General features: G+C 35.1%; 1 protein-coding gene across 1 annotated transcript; it reads right to left on the reverse strand.

Annotated features, from left to right (window-relative positions):
- Positions 1 to 381: 381 nt before the first annotated feature.
- Positions 382 to 19,994, reverse strand: CIMIP6 (ciliary microtubule inner protein 6; the record flags this gene model as incomplete). Its single annotated transcript, XM_039886933.1, has 5 exons — positions 382 to 863; positions 1,648 to 1,763; positions 11,130 to 11,283; positions 17,522 to 17,732; positions 19,966 to 19,994. Coding segments are annotated over 5 exons (879 nt in total), but the record flags the coding sequence as incomplete, so codon positions are not given.
- Positions 19,995 to 21,564: the final 1,570 nt, after the last annotated feature.

Genomic DNA, 21,564 nt, shown 5'->3' on the forward strand with positions numbered 1-21,564 from the left:
CATTGATCATTGATTGATCAATGTGTATAATCTCATGCTCAATAACCATATGAAGTCACTATTATCCTAATTTGACAGACGAAAAAACTGAAGTGTACAGAGATTGAGTAATTTTCCCAAGGTCACACAGCTGATACATGGCAGAGCCAAAATTCCAACCCAGGTTTGATTCCAGAGTTATAGCTAATGACTATCTTCTAGGGCCTCTCCTCTAAAAGTTTAATAATATTTGCTAATTACATTCATTTTTGTGCAAAACAAAGTTGTTTTGTTGATAAATCATATGATATAGAAATATGTCTCATAATCCATCACTCATTGGAGACCACTCTTAAAACTTTGGTATATTTTAATTGTCTTTAAAAAAATTTTTCCCATTTATGTAAATCGTGTGTTCTGAGGTTACTAATAAGAGAAAGCATATGTGAGGCCTTATATGGTGACTCAAATTTCTCTACATTCCAAGGATTATGTTTTTATCTGAAGAAGGTAATTTATCCTGATTTATCCTGACTTTTTATTGGTGGATTTAAAGGATCGTGCCTGGTGAGCAGAGAATCTACTGCAGTTGTTTGAAAGACGTCTGCAGTCTTCTCTCTTCTCTCAGGACTTCTGGGGCATGCCTTGGCTGCCTCTCTGACGTCTGTTTCTGATAAGTGAGTTTTAGTTTCTAACAGCTCTTGGGAATTTTGTTGGCAGAGACCGGGTGAGATCATTTTGCTTTCTGCTGAGTTTCCTTTCTCAGTTTTTTTAGACTGTTCTGATGAGCATAACTCTGGAGCATTCAGTAATACCTTTGTTCCCTTAGGAACTATTGGCCTACTCCCTGGTTTTATCTCTGTCTGCACAAAAACTCCGTGTCTCTGGAAAGGAAAACAAAGTTGACATTAACCAGGTAACAGAAGTTGCCAGAACTGTGAACTGAATTCATGTGTTAGATCAAGTCCTGGTGATTGAGGCACTTATTTCTCTGCCTCTTCATTTGCTGTCACGTTAGTCCAAAATTGAAGAGAGCAGCATAACAATTACTGGTGAACCTTTGAAACAAATAATAAAATAGGGCACACCAGAAAATGAGCAGGAAGAAAAAAGTAGAAAGTCAGAGAAGCAGCATCTCATCATCTCCCATTTTCATCCTTTCTGTCATTTAGATTGTGTAAGCCTACTCAAGTCATATTTCATTTCTTGCTCTATAGGTGGTTATGGATACAATAGAAACTACAGTTCACAGACCTGAGGATTTATGATTGTATCCCAAATGTCTATTAGTTCCAACAAAAGACTTAGTTATAGTGAAATATAAAAATAAACATTTGTAATGGGAAAAAAATTCAGCAGTTGACTATTACATTTCTGTTTGGCTTTAGAAACCTTATATGCAAAGAGTGTATCAAACTGCTTTGCTATTACTTAAGAAAATGATTTTAGTAATTTAAACCAAATTTCAAAGACTAGCATCCAAAATTATGACATCATTCCTTAGTTTTAACTATGACATGTGGTTGAAATTTTATTCTCCTAATAATCATATTAGCTTATTTAAATAGACTTTGAGAAAGATGATTATGACTTTAAAAGGCTTAAAGTTCTATCATAAATCAATCCCATCCTAAAGTGTTAAATAATTGATTTTAAATACTGTCTCACCTTTCCCCTAATGGGCTCATTGGGAGTTTTCCTGGCATCATATTGATGTATAAAAGAGATGCGTTCTATAAAATTCTTTTGAAGTTCTGCTGGTGCATCAGGAAAGGCAAGTGGAACTAAGAAAAAGAGATTTATGAAGTTAGGACGAAAATTAGATTTGTATGTGGAAATGTAAGCACTATTCATAATATTCATGCTTTATCAAAAATGCTAATAAAACTAAATTTTTTTAAGTATGCAAGGTTACTTACAACTAAATAATAAATATAATGAATTCGTCATTCTCTCTCCATGAAAGGAAACAAATCTAAACAACCAAATTAGCCCCACACGTGGAATTTGTAGTTTTTAAAAGTAATATCAATGCAGTAATGGCTTTAAAAATCTATTAGATATACTTCTTGCACAGATATCAACCAAAGTTTTAGAAAAATCATGAGTACAATCTGTCAACTTATTTTTACTATTAGAAAGGCTATGAGAAATTTATGCATAAGTCGCTCTCAGCTAGCACTGACAGAATGAACTGGAAGACTCCTGGGCTGCTGCAGTTGATTTTGAAAACGATTCTCTTCATTTTCCATTGACAGATGCTCTGAAAATTTATGAGTATTATACCCTCTAAAAATCACTTTTAAATAATCTTTCAATCTGGGTGATGAGTAAATAGGGGTTTATTATATTGGTCTCTCTGCTCTATGTTTAATATTTTAAATAATTTTTAAAACTATTTTTACTTTCAGCGCACAGTGTTATATAAGGAGTCAGAGTAATTTCCAGTTAGTTTAGTGTCATAAAATTCTTTCAAGCCAAAAATAAAACATTTCTTCCTTTTATAAACAATATGTACACAAGACATTATGTACACCTACCATATCTATGAAATGGTAATGAGAAACTAATAGCAGTGGTTGTTGTAGGGGGAGAGAATTAGCTGAATGGATGACAGAGGTAGAGAGAGGTGGGTTCACTTTCACCATATATCCTATTGTACCATTTGAATTTTGCACTGTATGCATGCATTAACTATTAAAATATGAAATTTAATTTTTTTAAGTAATGCCTTTAAATTAGGGAGGATATATAAGAAGGAAAAATAAGGGATAAAGTCATATTTATTGAGCATTCATGAATTCAATTCAATATTCAGACATTGATATAAACTCATGTTACTAGCAATAATAATGGGAATTAAAATATATATTACATGATATGAAATGGCAATCTTTTCCCAGCTAGCAGGTGAAATATGCTAATTGATAACATTTTCTTGATTTCTAATTGAGGTCAGATATTCAAAACTCATTTTCTACTTATCATTACCTTTTAAGATGTGCTAGCACACAAAAGAACAGCACATGCCAAAGATTTAATAAAAATTTGTGGACAATTATGACACAGAAAATTCTAACCATAACATATATTTTTCCATCAATTGGGAAAAGACTACCACTTTGGGGGGGAATGCCATGGTCCATCTCACAGAACATTAATGTTTTCAGAAATATATTTTGATAGTTTTTTGAATCGAATGAAGCAGCTCCAAATTTAGACATTAATCAGGAAGAATTAATGAAGTATCCAAAGCATGGGCTTTGGGCTAAGATAGACATGTTTTCAAATTCCAGCTCTATCACGTTTCCTAGCTTTGTGACTTTGGAAAAATCACTTCACTGAGATTCAATTCCCTCTCTAAAAATGGGGATAATAATAATTTGCTTTCAGAATTGTGAGAAGTAAAGACAAAGCCTCTAGGATGCTGGGGTCAAATTAGAGAGGGTCTTCAAAGTTAGGCAAGGGGCCAACTCTTTTGTATCCAGACAAAAGAGGAAGCCGTGGACGGGAGAAGAATCATGAATCTGATGAACTATCAAAGAACTGTGAGAAACCCAAAGGCTTCACTGGTGCGAAGGGTTGGTGCCAGCTTGGGCTGGAGGGTAGGGGGGGTCAGATGTAGCCAATAAAGAACAGGTTGGGAGAGCTTTTGAAGTCTTCTCTTGACTTTCTCCCACATTGCCTTGGGAAGATCACTGTTTGCCTCAGGGCCACAGAAACTGGCAGCAACTGTCTAGCCATCTGTTGTAAATTTAGTAACAATGGAACAGCACAGAAGTCCCTCTAGGGTAATACGGAGATGATAAAAACAGGTGTATGCTGCCCCCTTGGGCATTTCCTCCTCCACCATTTCCCCAGCAACCATCAGTGCTAGAGGATTAAAAATATCAAGAGATTGCTTTCTCTTAGTGATGCCTCTTTTCAAAGTTTAAACGGAAAAGGCGTGGCATCTTGACTAGATGACTAGTCTAAAACAATGACAACAACTGGAGATGGTCAAAACTGGTTTCGTGGGGCCTGCCTGATGCTCTCCAGCCTGACCCACATTTTCCCCCCTTAAATTCCTTAAAGAAAATATTTCAAGAAATAGTGATGATATATATCCAAGAATTTAAAAAAGTTCAAAGACTTCAGATTGGAAGGGCTCACAGATTACCACACAGGTAGCAGGGCCAGGAGTAAGTGAGGCAAGTAAAGCCCAAGAGATGCAAAACTTGAGGCACTTGGCATGATCCTGGGAGTGAGTGCCTCCTTAAATTTTGCACCCTAGGCCTCTTACTTGTCTCACTCTCTTAATCTTTCAGAATAGATAAGGAAAAACTCACATCTAAGACATTTGTAGAGAAATTCAAGGTCATCTGAGACAAAGTAAGTATTCTAAATGCTTTCAAAGAGGAGAGGGAGATTATCTATAAAAGAGTAAGTAGCAGATTTATATCATATTTCACAACATTGGGCACAGTGATAATTGATTTAATATATATATTTTTAATATTAAAAGGGAAAGAACTTTAGGCCTAGAATTTTTATATCCAACTAAACTGTCATTTAACTCTGAAGTCAAAATAAAAAAATATTGGGAGACAAGACCTCAGAATATTTCCCCACAAAACAGACCAACTTTGAAGAATTCCTAGAGGAAAAACTCAATAGAAATAAGGAGGAGGCCTAAAATAATGAAATTTTTGTTTCTTTAAGAAGACAAAGACTATAGTACACAAATATAAGTATTACACTCATAACTCAGGACTAAAATTCTACCATTTAACATACTAATGGAGATTCTTGTGAATATTATTATTATTTTTTTAAAAAGTGGTATGATTACAAAGGAAAAGAAAAAAATTGTCATTATTTTAGGTGATATAAAAAATTAGGATCAATAAATTATGAGAATAAAGATGTGGCAAGGTAAACAAGCAAGTGTATAAAAATCAAAAGCATTTCGCTATAATGATCACCCAATAGAAAACAAAATGAAAAATAAGATATATTTTCTGTAGAAAAACTATGTAGTATAAAGTATCCAGAAATTAACAAAGAATTCACAAGATCTCTATAGAGAAAAAATTTAAACTCTTAAAGAACTGAATAGTCTTCCCATACTCTTAGGAGGGGATAATATGTTACTATAATGGTGACAATTTTTCCTAAGTTAGTCTATGATGTCAGTACAACCCAGTCCAAATTCTAGCTGGATATTTTGATGAACGGCATAAATTCCAAAGTTTAAATGGAAAAATAAAAGTCCATCAATAGAGAGATCAACTCTGAAAAGGAAGAGCAAAAAATGAGAACTTACCCTATCAGATATTATGACAAGCTAAAAGCCATATAATTAAAACATTTTAGTACTGACCAAGAACTGAAAATTAACCTAAGGAACATAACAGAAAGCTCAGAGAGAGACTCATTCATATAGGAAACCCTAACATACAATTAAGGAGGTCTTGCAAGTCAACAACAAAAGTGTAGATTGCTTAGTAGATGGTATCCAGAAAACTTCACTCCATGAATAAAAATGGAATAGGTTTCCGATTTAACATGGCACATAAAGGTGGGCTGTAAGATTAAAGGCATAATTATGGAAGATAAAATTATAAAATCAAGAGAAGAAAATATAGAATATTTTTGTGACCTAATGGGTAAGAAAACTTACCATAAACACCTAGTGCACAACTCATTGGTGAAAACTTGGTAGACTTGATTACATCAAAATTTAGGATTCCTATTCAGTGAACAACATCATGGGCAAAGTGAATAGAAAGATAATAGATTGGGAAGAAATATTTGCAACATGAAAACTAAAAGGGATAGGACATCATTTCATTCATTAAAGAACGAGAGCAATTGAAAAACATTTTCAGAAAAGAAAGGTGAAGAGTTGGCCATTCCTAAACTCTCACGGAAAGAGCTATTTAAGGACATTATAGTAGTCTGTTACATTGGTGGCCCCAGTATTCTTTGAACAGTCCCCTCCTTGTGAATGTGAACTGCTCTTGTGACTAGCTTTAACCAATAGGATGAGGCAGAAGTAACACTGTGCCAATTCCAGGCATAAACCTTAAGAAAGCCTTGCATATTCTGCTTTTGTATGCTTGCAAGTGCTGAGCTGCCATGTAAGAAGTCCAGCTACCCTACTGGAGAAACCAGATGGAGAGACCACATGGAGATGGGAGAGGCCCAATCATTCCAGCATCCTAGCTGAGTCCAATTCTCAGACTACCTGCCAACTGAATATAGCTACACAAGCACTCACTATTAAGACCAGCTGAAGAACTATCCAGTTAAGCCCAGTTTAGATTGCAGAATCCTGAGCAGATAAAATGATTTTTTTAAGCAACTAAATTTTGGAGTGCCTTGCTATGCAGATAACAAACAGAAATACTTCAGAAGGAAGTCAATTAAATCAATTTAAGTGAATCATTTTTATATAGTGATCTAGAACCTTTCAGAATCTCAAAAATAATAACTAAAAAAATTTTCTTCATGGGGACGAATAAAGGGAGAAGTAATCTGAGCTATTATAGAAATTCCTTATCCAGACAATATACCTATTAAAATTAGACATGACTACCATGTTCATTTATGCAAATATATAAGACTTTTAAAGAAGCCCACAGTAGTGAAGAACATCTAAGTGGAAAAACATCAAGGAAGATATTTAAGTTCTTAGTGGTTACTCTACTTAAAAATTCAAATCGGACCCAAACTAATTACTTAAAAGAAGCCTTGTTAGATGAGGCTGACAAAAAATAAGGCAGAGTCTATGAAGAATGTTTGAAATCCACTCTGTTTCTTGGAAACTTGATCTAATTAAAATAGGAATTTTCTAAAATAGGAATTATCAACAAAGCTAAGATTTATTCAGATATACAACTTATTTCTCATACCGATGGGAACTTAGCAGCTTTTACTTTGAGAAATTTTCTTACCTTTTTGTTTGTGTCTACTTAAAAAAACATTCATGAGTAATATTTTTCTATTAGACACCCCATTCTTCTAAATAGTATTTATTTTGATCTTATATAAAAAGATTATTAAAGTAAAAATAGTAGTACAGATTTTCAAAATACAGTGAAAAAACAAATTTGAACATAAGTGTAACAAGAAATGTTATACCTTGGTGCAAAAACCACAAACTAAAACCTAATTTAGAAAATTATTTTTACTACTCTATCTGAATTTGAAATTCAAAAAAATGTTAAAATTTCAAGTTGATGCTAACCCAAATCTCATTTAAATATGAAATACCTCCCTCACAAATTAGATCAGCCTTTCCAATTTATAAAGTGTTATCACATAAAACCAAAAGCGAATACTTATTCTTACAGGGACTCGGATATGACGGAGCATAGCCATTTGTTGAACTGACTGTGGATGGCAGCCAGGAAATTGTGTGGTGGTACAAGACATAAAGGGCACTTTCATTCTCAGCACATGACATTGCTGAAATGCCAAAGACCAGGCGTAATTAAGTGGGCTGATGGAACAGAATGACTATGAGATGGCTTTTAATTGGTATTAGTGCATGTTTATATACACATTTTTCTACGTCTGTATTTATATGTATATAATCTAGAGTATACAGACTAGTTCATATATGTATTTTTGAATGTTATATTAAACTGTTTTTAAAGTCATTTTCATCTAGAATCCAAATACCATCTAAAATGTGAATAAATTACAGGCCTATATTGTGTTATGTGTTAGTTTAAATTACATTATGACTTTAATCTGTTGGATAATATGTATTTATCATTAAACTAATCAGTAAATATTTGTTGAGTCTGGCATTGTGTTAGGACCTGGGATACAATAATGAGCTTGGCAATGAGTGATACCAATAAAAGAACAGAGAGAGAGAAAGGGAGGGAGAAAGGAGGAGGAAGAGAGGAGGAGAAAGGGAAGGAGGAAGGGGAGGCAAGTGGAGGGAGAAAGGGAGAACTCCATGCCAGGTTCCCAAAGCTAGATTTCAACTTGACACTTGACTTAGTACAATGCAATAATTAATAGAAATAGCTAACATTTGTTGTCTACTATGTGCCAAGTATGGTGGTAGGCACTTTATTTCTCATAATGAACAATGAGAAGTAACCGAAGGACCATTTAGGTTTTTAAAAGATCCTTATGATATAGAAAACAAATTATGGAGGAGAAAAAGAAAGAAGCATGAGAGTAGTGGTAAGATGATTTTGGATATATTTTGAAGATAGAGGGGTCAAGATTTGCTGATGGACTGGATGTAGAGGGAAGGGAGTTTTAGAATGACTTCTAGGTTATCAAAACTTGAGCATCTGAGGGAATAAAAGTGGCATTTATTGAGATGGTAAAGGCTGGTGAAGGGATAGGTTTGGATGGGGGAACTGAAATATTTTATCCTAGCCATGTTAAGTTTGAAAAAGAGATTAACTATCCAAGAAGAGAAGTTATAGGTGGTTAGATATGTAGTCTTGTAACTCAATGAAGAGTCTAGGGCTGGAGAAATAAATTGGTTCTTATATAAGTTCCTTTAACCTCAACCTTAATCTTCTATTCCTTGTTTCATCTACTTTGAATAGTAGCTCTTCAGTATTCAAAAGTCAAATAATGATATTAGCACCCTTCCCCTCTTCTACCTCCCATCTTCTGTCAACCGTATACTTACTTTTCTTGTTAAGGCTGATAACATAATTCTGTTCTCTAACCATATTTAAATTTTTGCTATTGTGTCTATAGATTCATGCTAAAAGTTGAAACCTGCTAACTGGCGTTTACAATATAATTACATGAATTTTGTTCACTTAAGGGCCAAATGTTGTGCTGGGACTACTGTGCCACTTGGGGGAAAAAAAAGATTCTAGTGTTCATGTCAAATAAATCTTCTTTTCTAGGTTAAAAAATTATATCCCTTGAGAACTTCAAAGACATCAACTGCATTGTGCTCTTTGTATTATTGCTGCTCGATTCCATACTGATTCTTATTAGATTGTGACTTACTTTTCTATTTATGAAAACTTTTAGAATCTTTATAATGATGTATAGGTGTGTATTTCCCCCCCCCCTTCATACTTTGAAGCACTCAGTAAACCCTTCTAATGCCTCTCTTTTATATTGGGAAACTTTCTTATTCTAGAGGCTGTGTAGAGTACTGGTTTTTATTATAGGTACTGGAGTCAGACTGAGTTCAAATACCAGTTATTTGCTGTGTAGCTTTGGGCAAGCTATTTAAACTGAGTGCTCACTTTCTTATCTGAAAAATGAGAATATTAATAGTGTTACTATACTATTAATTTCTATAGGGTTGATGTGAGAATCGAATGAGTAAATATTCAGAAAGTTCCATAAAGTCCTGGCAAATAGTGTGTTCTCAGTGACTATAACGTTTTGATAATTATCTTGCCTTCAATTTCACTCTTTTCTGGAGCTTCAGAAAAGTTAGACTTCTCAGACTGACTCTATTTTGCTTTTATTCTCTCATGTTTTCTAGGGTTTTGTTGTTGTTGTTGTTATTTTAAGCTCTGGAATATCCCCTTAACTTTATTCTCCAAGCCTTCAAAAAGTATAATTTGGCTTAATTCTAATCTGTGGTTATCCATTCATAAATTAAGCATAGGATAGGAGACCAGCTTGAATTACTAAAGTAACTGGTGTAGTAGTTGACATCTAGCTAAGACCCTGGGCTCTAGTAGTCTTAATGTTGGGATAGGGTAGAGCGCTCATGACTGTGGCAGTTATTTAAGAGACTTTCAAGCAACCCTCTGATTCTCCCCACCCTGTTTTCCTTCTGCTCTGCTGCTGATGGAGCCTACAGCTACTCTGGATTTTGTTAGGCAGATTGGATCATCTTCACTGAATTTCCTTCTATATCTTCTAGGATATTGCTTCTTCGCTTTCTCTTATTCATCCTTCTCACATCCCAGAAAGTTCTTCCTTCCATTCTCTTCACTCTTATGGGTCAGCTGCTTTGCTATCATTTAATATGGTCTTTGGACCACATTAATATGGTCCAGTCTACCAGCTTGAATCAGAAGTAGAAACATTATTACCTTTCTAGATGAGAGATCATTGTGACAGATTATCTAACAGCCCTCATTAACTACTTCTCTTGAGGTGGAACGCATACTGCATACAACCATTTTCAAATGTCCTGACTTTCAATCTAAGTGTCTTTTATATCCTTAACTACACTGGCCAGATTACAGAGGTGCAAAAGCTAAAATTAAGTGAGGAACTGTCGACTTCTAAAAGTAATCCTTAGTTGTCTTCCATTGTATTCAGAAAATTTGAAGTTTAATTTATGTACTTTTGTATGGGGCGAGGACCAGAGTGGGTACTCAATAACTACCTTTTTGTTTTGACTTATTCCTGTACTTTTTTAACATTTACTAAATCCTAATTCATCAGTAGAAATGGCTGGGACATGGGTTAAGAAACAGACACAACTTGAAGAAATGTGAAAAACTTAGTTTATTATAATGGCATTGTCAGGTAAAACAAATTTTAGATCTGAAAATATTTTAGTAGTCTATGTAACAGTATTTCCTAAATTGTATTTTGTGGGATACCAGGCATGTGAGATGATTTCTTGAAAAGGGGTAAAATTGTCAGTAAGTGGGGAAATATAGCATTCTTTATTCCTCTTCTTGGAAATTCATTATGCTTATGCTTAGCATAAGGGTTTTAAGAGTTTGTGTGTATGTGTGTATATACACACACATATACATATTTAACTTTATAATTCAGTTTTTGCAAAACTTGTTTGACCACTTCCCATTTTTTTTATCATCTATAAACACCAAAAAACTAGTGTCCCTCAGATTGTACTTTGAGAAATACCGCCATATAGTGTTGTCTACTATTTTAATAGTTATAATTCTTAGAATTTGGTGGCAATAAAGAGCAGAATGCTACTAAGTGTCTTACTTGGAGGCTGGTGTTATTAATGATCAGTACAGTTTTTATTATGTTGTATTAAATGTATTTGGAGATAAGCTGTCCACCAGAAAAGGATAAAGAACAAACTTGTCAAGGGCTGCACTGGCCATATGTATAGTTTCAACTCCTGTAGAGGAGAAATTTTCTCAGAAAGTGCCAGCACATCTAATACATCTTAATTGGAGTAAACCGAGATAATGGAGAAGAGGTTTTACCACTGCTAGCCTTACCTATTCCACAAGAAGCCTTTTGCAACTTGCTGTGTTTGACTGGCAAAACCAGTGGACAAGTTGGTTTTTGGAAGTCACTCCTCTGGGTGCTCTTAGTATCATAAGGTGGTTGGATGGGGTGTTCCAGTCCTTTACCATGTGACCACCAGCTACCCTTTATGGAAAAAAAAAATTGGAAACACAAAATTGGATATTGTAGGACATTTTTGTGTGCTGCTTGATGTTTTTATTCAGTAATTTGATTCAACAAGTTACTGGATAGTCTAGTACTAAAACAGTTCTGAAATCTAGTAATAAATATATTTTCACAAAGACTATTTCTTAAAAGACACCTAAAAATTAAATATCATATATTTTTAGTTAAAATACAGCTGCCAAATTCTTAAACTACCTTCTATCAACAGATGGAATAGTAAAAATCAATGAAATACTTATATTTCTATGCTTTATACTATAATTTTATTATATATTTATACATGTATGCATATATATCAAACATGATTTAATCTAAAAATTATGTTTTATATTTTTCATTATGGCAATACAAATAATGCATTATCATCTGAGATGGTGGTTTTCAAAGTTTTTTAGTCCATTACCCACCCCATAGAATACATTTTATGTCATGCAAGAGCACACATTGCATACATATACATAAAACTAAAATAGTTCCACAAAATACTTATTCTTACTATATGCAGTGCAATTGGCTATTTTTATATTTTATTTCTTTTCTACTTTATTTCACAATGCTGGTTGCAAAATGACTCAGTTTGAAAAACTTCGTTTTAAGCAGAAATATCTCTGATGGTGCAGAATTTTTGATAATAAACCTGACCTAAGTATTCAGAAAGGGGAGAACTGATAGTTTCATTAGCACTTATGACAGTTTATCTTTTAGAAGCTGAGAAAGCAGTGAGGAGAATCGTTACTTAATTCTCACTAAAAATATTTTTGGAAGCTGGTTGATGAGGTAGAAGTAAGAGAACCCTGGGAGAAGGCAACTGTGACACCTAGGAGTTCTTGGATATTATTAGAGAGTGAAGCTTTGAGTGTAATCAAACACCTACCTTGGGCTTTAAGGAAGGAGATCAGCCTTTTAAAAAATCAGCTATGGTTCCCTAATAAAAAAAAACTTTGAAAATATATTTCAAGGGGGATGAATATGAGATTCTAGTAAGTAAAATGATGTCAGTGCAATTGAAGCTACATTGATATAAAAAGTAAGAGGCATCTAAAGAAATCTATGTGGCTGCATGGGGAGCCAGCTCTCAAATGAGATAAGTTTCTTAAAAAAAAAAAAAAGGCATGTATAAAAGTAGCACAATGTATCAAATTCAAAAGAAATAATTTAATGCAGTTAGCTTGTCAGGAGATTGTCAGGAAGCTTAGATAGAAGAAATTCATGAATATGCCAAACACAGCAAAAATAGGGTTTTCTGGGGGAAAAAATTGTGTTGTAGCAAGAAATCAAGGAAAGGCTAAGAATTTAGAGAAGTGTACACTGTTCAGAGCTGAAAGTCAGAGCTACTCAACTTTAGGTTCTTTGTTAAAGGAAATTATCTTCAAACTGAAAAATGAATGATATGAACATGGACCAAAGAGGAAACGAAACTGAATAGTTGAAGAGAGAGTTAGAATTCACTTTGCAAATTTAAATGAGTGCCAGCTTTTATTTAGGACAATGACAAATTGTAATCGGGTAATAAATAAGTGTGCAGAGATCAAAGAAGTTTAGGAATTAGGGAATTTTGGAGAATAGGAGAGACCAGCTGCCTATTTTTCAGAATGGGCTAAAAGGTGAATTACAAAAAATAGAACTACTTGATGTAGATCCTAGGAATTCTAGAACAGATTACTAAACAGATGGTGGCTTCTCACTATCTGGCTGAAAATAGTCACATCTTACTGTTGTTAGCATGCCTGGTTCTTCCAGCTCTCCTCTACTCCACAATTATGAGAGTGTTTATTATGCCCCGAGGTTTAATATGTATAGGCCTTATCACCCTCACCACAATTCTATAGCATAGGTACACCCGCTTTACACGTGAGAAAACTGCTGGGGGATTAAGTAACTTCCCCAAGGTGGATCACTAGCAGACAGCAGAGCTGCCACAATTCAAACCCCCACCCATCTGTGCACGCCTCTGATTTCTGTATCATATTGCTGTATCAAATCTGCTGTGGAATGCAAAGCCAGATGAGGACAAAGTTATTCAAATTACTTCAAAAGTAAAAATAAAAGAGCACTCAGTAAGTATCCTGAGAAAGATCTCCTATAATAAGATCTTAAGTAATGTACTTTATATCATCTTCTTTTGTTGATCAGAAACTTCTTTTACTAAAACCCAAGTTACTGGAAGAGTGACTCTGGGACAAATGAACTACTAGGAAGTGACTGGCAGACTTCGATATTTTTCTTAAACAAGAGTATAACGCAAAAACAATCTTTAAAGCAGAGATATCATGTTTCGAGAAGACTTCTGAATTTAGAATTTTACCAAAATGATCTCTTTAGTTTCACAAATATAAAGGGAATAATGAACAATTTTTCCTAAAATGTCATCGATGACTTTAAAACACCATAGTTGATGAAAGTGTTCTGATTAGTGTTGTAAATTGGATGAATCTTTACCTCAGCAGAATGAAATCCTACAGTTCAAAAAATGTTTCTATCTTTTCTATTTCGGTATAGTCTGCCCTTTGCCTGAAAAGTCTGGTTTGTTCCTGGAAGAGTGAGAGTGTGTATATACCTATGCACACGTGCTTGCCTTTTTGGTCCAAGCATTTGCTCATAAGAGATTATAAGATTAAAGATATAGTGGAGGCTTGTTTTTTCCTTGCGCTAAAGGGAAAAACTAAATTTACTGCTGTCTACCATCACTTACATTGGATTGTGAGGGGATCGACGTGTAGTTATTTATGATGAAAGAGATCCAACTAGGAAAAGTCATCCAATGTGATTGTTCTGTCTAGGCTTTGGGGGTTAGACCACATCTTGCAGATGGTAGAGGGGGATTTACCTAAAGATAAGTTGTTCCCAGTTCAAAACTTTGGACCCAAAGAGAGGAGGAAGTTCTCCTGTCCAGCCCGAGGCCTTTCTCCTTTCCTGCCCCAGGATGACCATCCTTTGGGCTCCATGGTAGGGAGAGGTCAAGATTCCTGAGGATGAGGCTCCCATTAACCCTAGCCCCTGGGAGGACAAACGGCCATTGCACTGATAACCCCTTAGCCACACTTGGAAACCATTGTGAAGCAGTCTCAATGTTATGCTTGGATTATCTATCCCCAAGACTTTAGAAATATATTAGTAAACATTATTTTTCATTTTGGAGGAAGTTAAGGGAGAATCCTTCTGGGAGAAGTAGTAGAAGCAAGTGGGGCATCTTGGAGAATCCGGTTAAGAGAAACAAGAAGTGCTATGCTGATCTCTTCAGCAGCAGCCACAGTGGCCTGGCCAAGATGCCTGGTGGGGGTAGTGGTGACATGTGGAGCATAAAATCACTTCAGGGATTCTTAGGGAAATACGGACTTTGACAATACTTTACACATGGACAATCACATATTACTAGTAGAGCCCAGTGGCTTTACAAATTGAAGTGCTATCACAAACACTAGAGTTACATTGCATCAAAGTTCATCTCTATTTTGCTGTGGATGCCAGAAAGAGTGCTGAAAAATACCTCTTTTTAAGCAATTAATAATGTCCCCACTAACAGTTATTCCTAAATTGTGTTCTGTGGAACACTAGTTCTGCAGCATATTAATAGGTGTTACATGAAAGAGGTTGCCATAGTTAAATAAATTTGGGAAATATTGAGATAAGTGAAGTTTAATAAGCTTATCACAGGATTTCTAAGGACCCTTATGTACTGAAGTGAACTGTGAAGCTGAGAAGGGTATATAGAAATACAGCTTCACTTTGGAACTTTGTTATTGAGCACAAAGGCAAGGACTTGTTCTCTGAAAAATATACTTTGGAAAAAGAAAACACTTTGGAAAATAGTATAATCTCTTTTAAAATATCAATATTTAAAAATACAAGACAACCAAACTAGTTTTGATTGGAAGTGATTGAGCTAAAGCACTTTTTAACTTTTTCTAGCACCCGCAATTTTATGTCCCTAGGTAGAACTGTGTAACTGATTATTTCACTTTAAAATCTTGTAAATCAATTTGGTGTTCTAAAGATATTACCTAAGGAAAATATATAAGATAACAGATATTCAATTTAAATATTTAAGCAATTTTACTTTTTTAACTTTTATTTTAAAGCCAGCATTTTTGTAAACCAGTTAATTTTTTTAAAGCAAGGTAATTTTTAAAAAGAAAGCTGTCATCTTAAATAAAAGAACAAAGTTTACAAATATGTGAAATGAGTACTTTATTACTCCTCGGATACTTGGAAATGAGTACATTTAAGGGTTTGTTGTTTGGTTTTTAAAATATGAACATTCCCTTCACACCCAAATTACACTTGCTGTTCATTCTGTAATGAATCTTCAGTCTCTGTAACTCCTCCTTCATATCCACTATTGACTTCTCTTACCTATCCTCTTCATTTCAAACTTCCTTTCACCATCTCTTAAAGGTCTCTGACTCATTTAGCTTTTAGAACTAATAAAGATTCTACTGCTACTCTGTCACTGAGTCTTGCTGATAGCAGCTCCTAACACTTTTGTTCATTTATTTTTTTTAAGGCATCTACAAATTAGGAGTAAGAGAAAAGTAGTTGGATTAAATTTCAGAATTTTTACATTTCATATTTTTATTCTCGAACTAGCTTCTTTTCCTTAGCATCTCCAAGGTAAAGATGGGTTAACAGTCTGGTTTAAATGTATCCCTGAACTAGAGCTCAGGAGTATCATTTATTAACTTTTGTAAGACTTAAGAACTTCACTAACCTGGATTTCTGTACCAGATGTATTTCCCCCTTGTAGGCCTGGTCTATCAATTTCTTTTAAATCCAAAATAATTGTTTGTTTATGAAATAAAATAGCCTTAAAACTGCCCTTGTAGGAGTTTACTACATGATGTTAAAGCATATTTGAATTTGAACACAGGAATTCCTGCCCTAGTAAGATCTCACATCCACACAGAGCACATTGTGTGCTGGTTTTTTTGTTTTTGTTTTTTGTTTTTTTGACAAGAACATTTGATGTTATCTGGGTAAAGAAAGCTCACTAAAAGTAATCTCCATTTAAATGTTAAATCACAACTATGCCTAGCTCACAACTATACCCAACTTTACATGGCAAAAGGGACTTTGCGTCTGTGATTGAGTTAAGGCTCTTGAGAAGGAGAGATGATCTCAGATTATCTGGATGGGCCCAAGATATCACAAGGGTCCTTAGAAGAGGGAGGCAGGAGAGTTAGAGATTTGAAGATGCTATGCTGCTGGCTTTGAATAGGAAGAGGCCATGAGCCAAAGAATGCAGGCAGCCTCTAGAAGCTGGAAACAGATTCTCCCTTAGAGCCTCCAGAAGGAACCAGCCCTTCCAGTAGCCAATGAGACTGATTTTAGACGTCCAAGTTCCAGAATTGTTGAGAGAATAAATCTATGTTGCTTTAAGCCAGCATTTGAGTTTGTGGTAATTTGTAACAGCAGCAATAGGAAACTAATATAATAAATAGGAAACTAATACAATAAATGATACCTATACAAACCTGACTTTAAAAAGAAAGATAATGGAATGTATTTAGTATGATAGTGAATAAAAGGGTGGTTTGGCCAAACCAACAGTCCTGGTTCAGAACATAACTATAATATTTGCTTACTATGAAATCTCAGATATGTTAATTTACTTTTTGGAGTATGTTATCATCTATAAAATATTTCCAATAATACATCCTAGAAATTGTTGTGCAGATTGAAGGACATAACTTATATTAAACACTTAGCTCATTCCTAACACTTCATATACTTTCAGTAAATGGTAGCTGTTATTTTATAGAAAGTATCTCAATTACCGAGTATCATGGGAAATTTTATGTTAGAATATGTCACGAATACAATAGAAGAGATTTCGTTAGTAACCCTCAAGCATGACTGAATGGCTATAATCTGATCCAATCTAGAAAAATGATTATTTGGATTCCTTCCATATATATGTATATATATATATATATATATATATAGAGAGAGAGAGAGAGAGAGAGAGAGAGAGAGAGAGAGTGTGTGTGTGTGTGTGTGTGTGTGTGTGTGTGGTCTGTATGTAAAAGTTATCTTCTGTATCCAAGAATAGTTCCAGGTTACTGCTTTTAACTATTGGATTATAAAAAGTATAAGTCTGAAGTATGTCACATCCTTTAAGTAGTCTGTGACCAAATTTTCCTGCAAAACAGCTTCTGAACCTAAATCTATATTTGCATATAATGAACATCTGTCCAACCTGCTTCTCTGGCCCTTTTTTGGGATCTATGTAGGGAACTGGTTCATTGCATGTTCTTGTATTTGTGTTAATGAATTTAGCATAATATACACGTCCTCTCCCAACACATGGTTTTGAATGTTGTATACTTTTTCCAGGTTCTTTTTCATGTATCAGTTCTTCTTTTTTTTCAGCTACATACACTATACCAGCATCTTCTATTTTATGCTGTCTGAAAAACAGAATTAAATAGTGAATCATTTAGCCCAATGAGTATTTTAGTACCGAATCATAATTACATAAAATAAGATTTAAATATATTTCAAATATCAATCAAGACAATTTATATTTTATTAATAGTTACAAGGGGCCTGTGCTATTAATCTTTGGAAGGGTATCTTCTCACTCTAAATCATATAAGAGATAAAGGGATTTGTGTTAATAATTATTCATTATAATATACAGTGCAGTGTACAGACTCTCATTTGCTTGCAGTAAAGAAGTAGTGATTTAATCATGCTTAGAAATTATGTTTGCAGTATTTTATTAGTGTGGCTAAATTACATGCTAATTTTAATTCATTTTTAAAAGTTAGTTCCCTAGTAAATTCAGCCACCTGGACAAGGACAACTATTTAATTTTAAAAGCTCACCTAGCAAACTTACAAAAGCTACCAAATGACCACTACTAATTATCTCTTCAAGAAAAGACCGCTGTGCAGGCATCAGAAAAGATAATTCAGTTTCAAATCATTTTCTGTTTCTAGTAACTACTCTGGTACAAAAATAAGTTATTGAATTTTTTTTAAAACAAAAGAATGTTTAGAAAGAGTTTATAGAATTTTTCTCCTTTTAAATAAGGAGTAAAATACAGTATAAAAGGTATTATTTTAAATGTTATAGACTTGAAAAATAAATGTAAGAACGAAATATATGAGTTTGAATATTTTTAGATAGCTTTTACAGATCAAAGCCCTGACCCATGGAAGGTGAGTGAATGAGTCCAATTTTATAGAGAAAGTGAATAATTCTGTTTAGCCTTTTACATGGCCCTTAAAATATAACCCTTACCTTACTTCAGACCAAAGCCAGGTGCATCTCCTTTATCATGTCATTTTTCAATTAAAACCTCAAATGAATTTCTGTTGCATTTGCAATAAAGTACTGCCTCCTTATCCTAGCTCTGAGGTCCTGTGGGACCCTGATCCAGCTAACCTCTTCAGTTGCACTCAAGCCTCTCTCCCCTCACTTCACCAGCCAGTCTGCCTTCTTTGAGTTCCTGGAACAGAGCAGTCTCTTTTCCCCTCAGGTATTTGCACACACTGTCTTCCCTCTGCCTGGATTGGCTCTTCACTAACTCCCTGCAGAGCCGGCTCATTATCATTTCCGTCTGAGCTTAAAAGTCAGCTTGGAAGCTTTTCCTAGATTTCCTCCTCCTTATACCATGTAGTCTCTATTTTAGTACTTTGTTCATTTCTTTCATAATACTTAGCACAATTTATAACCTATGTATCTAGTTTTTTGTTTACTTGTTTTTTGCTAAGCACTACAAATGCCCTTTACTAATTAATAAGTAAATAGCCATTATTAATCATGAAGGTGAAGACTGTGTTGCATTCATCATTATGTGCCCACCATCTGGACCATTATATACTTATATCCAGAGCCATTATATTTACATATTTCCTTCCAGTGAATCTGCTGGAATTGTTTTACTCTGGCTTTGTTTTAGCTGTACGCTCCCAACTCTTACTCTAATACATACACAAACAACATTCAGTACCCATGGATGGATTCTAGTACCCTGAATCCCAACAAAAATTTATCTCTATAAAAGATTTGGAAAAACTGATTACTAGTAAAGTATAAATACCTTCTAAGGCTTTTTCTATTCTTTCCAGAGATATAAATATTTATTTAAAGGTTGTGATTAGTTTATCATTGCAGACTTCCGACATCAGTTTTTTCCATCTGTTTCTCATAGTTGTAACCCAGCAATATGCTTATACTGGAATCAGGTCCTTTGAGGAAAGGACTCTGGCTATTTGCTTGCATACTTAAGCATTCATCCAATTAAGTACTTGTGGTATGAGTGGCTATAGATTGATACATGAATGTGAAACATGATTCAGTAGTAATCTCTTTCTAGAAGGAAAACACAGGTAAAAAACACTAATGGGCTCCAAGTAAATCAGACTTGGGTTGGATTCCCAGCTCTACCATTTACTTCTGAGCCTTGGTTTCTTCATTTGCAGGATAAGGACAATAATACCTATTGTCAGAGATATGAGAATAACATTGAATAGTTCATTCCTTCGACAAATATTTATTATGTCCCTGGTGCTGTTTGAGGCACTGAAAATACAGGAGAGACAAAACAAAAATTCTTGTCCTCACAGAGCTTACATTCAAGAGAGGTAAGGCAGATGAGAAATAAAATAATAAGTTAAATATATACAGGCATACCTCAGAGATATTATGGGTTCGGTTCCAGAATAAAGCAAGTATCACAATAAAACGGTGTAGTCTTTTTGCTGGTGGAAGGTCTTTCCTTCAATTTGTAAGAAATATAGTAATCTAAGGAGCGCAATAAAGCAAAGTACAATAAAACGAGGCATGCCTGTATTGTTAGATGATATTAAGTACTGAGGACAATAATAAAGCAGGAATGAGGAAAAGGAATGCATGTTATGGGAGATAGGTTCCATTTTTAGATAGGGTAGAGGCTGCATCATGAAGATGGCAATTGAAAAAAATGGAAGAGGGAGGTAAATGAGCTAAATGGATATCTGAGGGAAAGAGCATTGTAGCAGAGTGAACCATAATTGCCAAAGTGCTTCAGCAGAAGTGTACCTGTCCTTAGGATGGTGTTTCTCAAAGTGTGGTCCTGGAGTGGCAACACTGGCATCAATTGTCAGCTTGTTAGAAATACAAATCACACACCCCATCCCTACTAAATCATAATCTCTGGGGCAGGTTCCCAGGAAACTGTTTTAACCAACTCTCTAGATGATTCTTATATATGTTGAAGTTTGAGAACCACTTTTGTAGTGACAAAATACAGACTTTAGAAGCAGATATTCATGGCTCCATGTCATAACAAGCTGTAACACCTTGGTTCAATAGTTTTGCCTTGCCTCAAAGTTTCTGATTCTGTATGTCTGTGGTGGGGAGCTTGGACAATTGCACTTCTAATAAGTTCCCAGGTAATGCTGGTCTGAGGACCACACTTGAAGAATCACTCTAGACAACAGCAAAGATGCCTGTGTGCTGGAGCAGAGTTGAGTCAGAGGGCAAGTAGTAGATAAGGCCATGTAAGGGAAAAAGAGCACATTTTGCAGGCCTCATACACCATCCTTAGAGCCTTAGCTTTTTACTCTGCAGTGGCCAGTGTAGAATAGTGACCTAACTTGAGTTGTAAAAAGACCATTCCGAATGTTGCATTGAGGCTGCAGAGGGACAAGAGCAGCAAAGACCATTACAGAACCTAGGCAAGATACACTGGTATTTGGACCAGGGTGGGGATGATAGTAGAGGTGGATTTAAGCCTTCAGAATTTGCTAATAAATCAGATGAGGGATGTTAGAAGGAGTGGATGATTCCATATGGCTTCAAGAATTTTAAGCCAGTCAATTCATGTAAAATGCTGGACACACAGTAGGTGCCTAGTAAACAATGCATTTAAAAAAGTATCGCTGTAAGCGTTCAACTACTAGAAATGAGAGAGAAAGGGGATTGGAAGAGGAAAAGACCCCTCGGGCATCACTTAACCTTCCCCCAAGGAGGAAAATACTTTTTGGAAGGAGAAATAGAAAACCAAACCCCGCCACTTACTGCTGCTTATCCTCCTTTCCCTCCATGGATTCCTAAGGCTTGACAGGAGGCAGCAAGGAGCCACACGGGAAGATCAGGGATTAAGCCCTGCCAAGAAAGGGGCGCGTGGATAGCCACGACTGTGACTCGCACGTTGCTAAGCGACGGTGGCCTCCGGGAAGCGCATGCGCAGTAACCCGGTTTGGCTCCAAGGGTGGCAAGCACCGCTGTGCTGTGCAGCGTAGTAGGTGG

This window comes from Pteropus medius, unplaced genomic scaffold, assembly GCF_902729225.1.
Source record: "Pteropus medius unplaced genomic scaffold, Ma_sr-lr_union100, whole genome shotgun sequence".
Lineage (NCBI taxonomy): Eukaryota > Metazoa > Chordata > Mammalia > Chiroptera > Pteropodidae > Pteropus > Pteropus medius.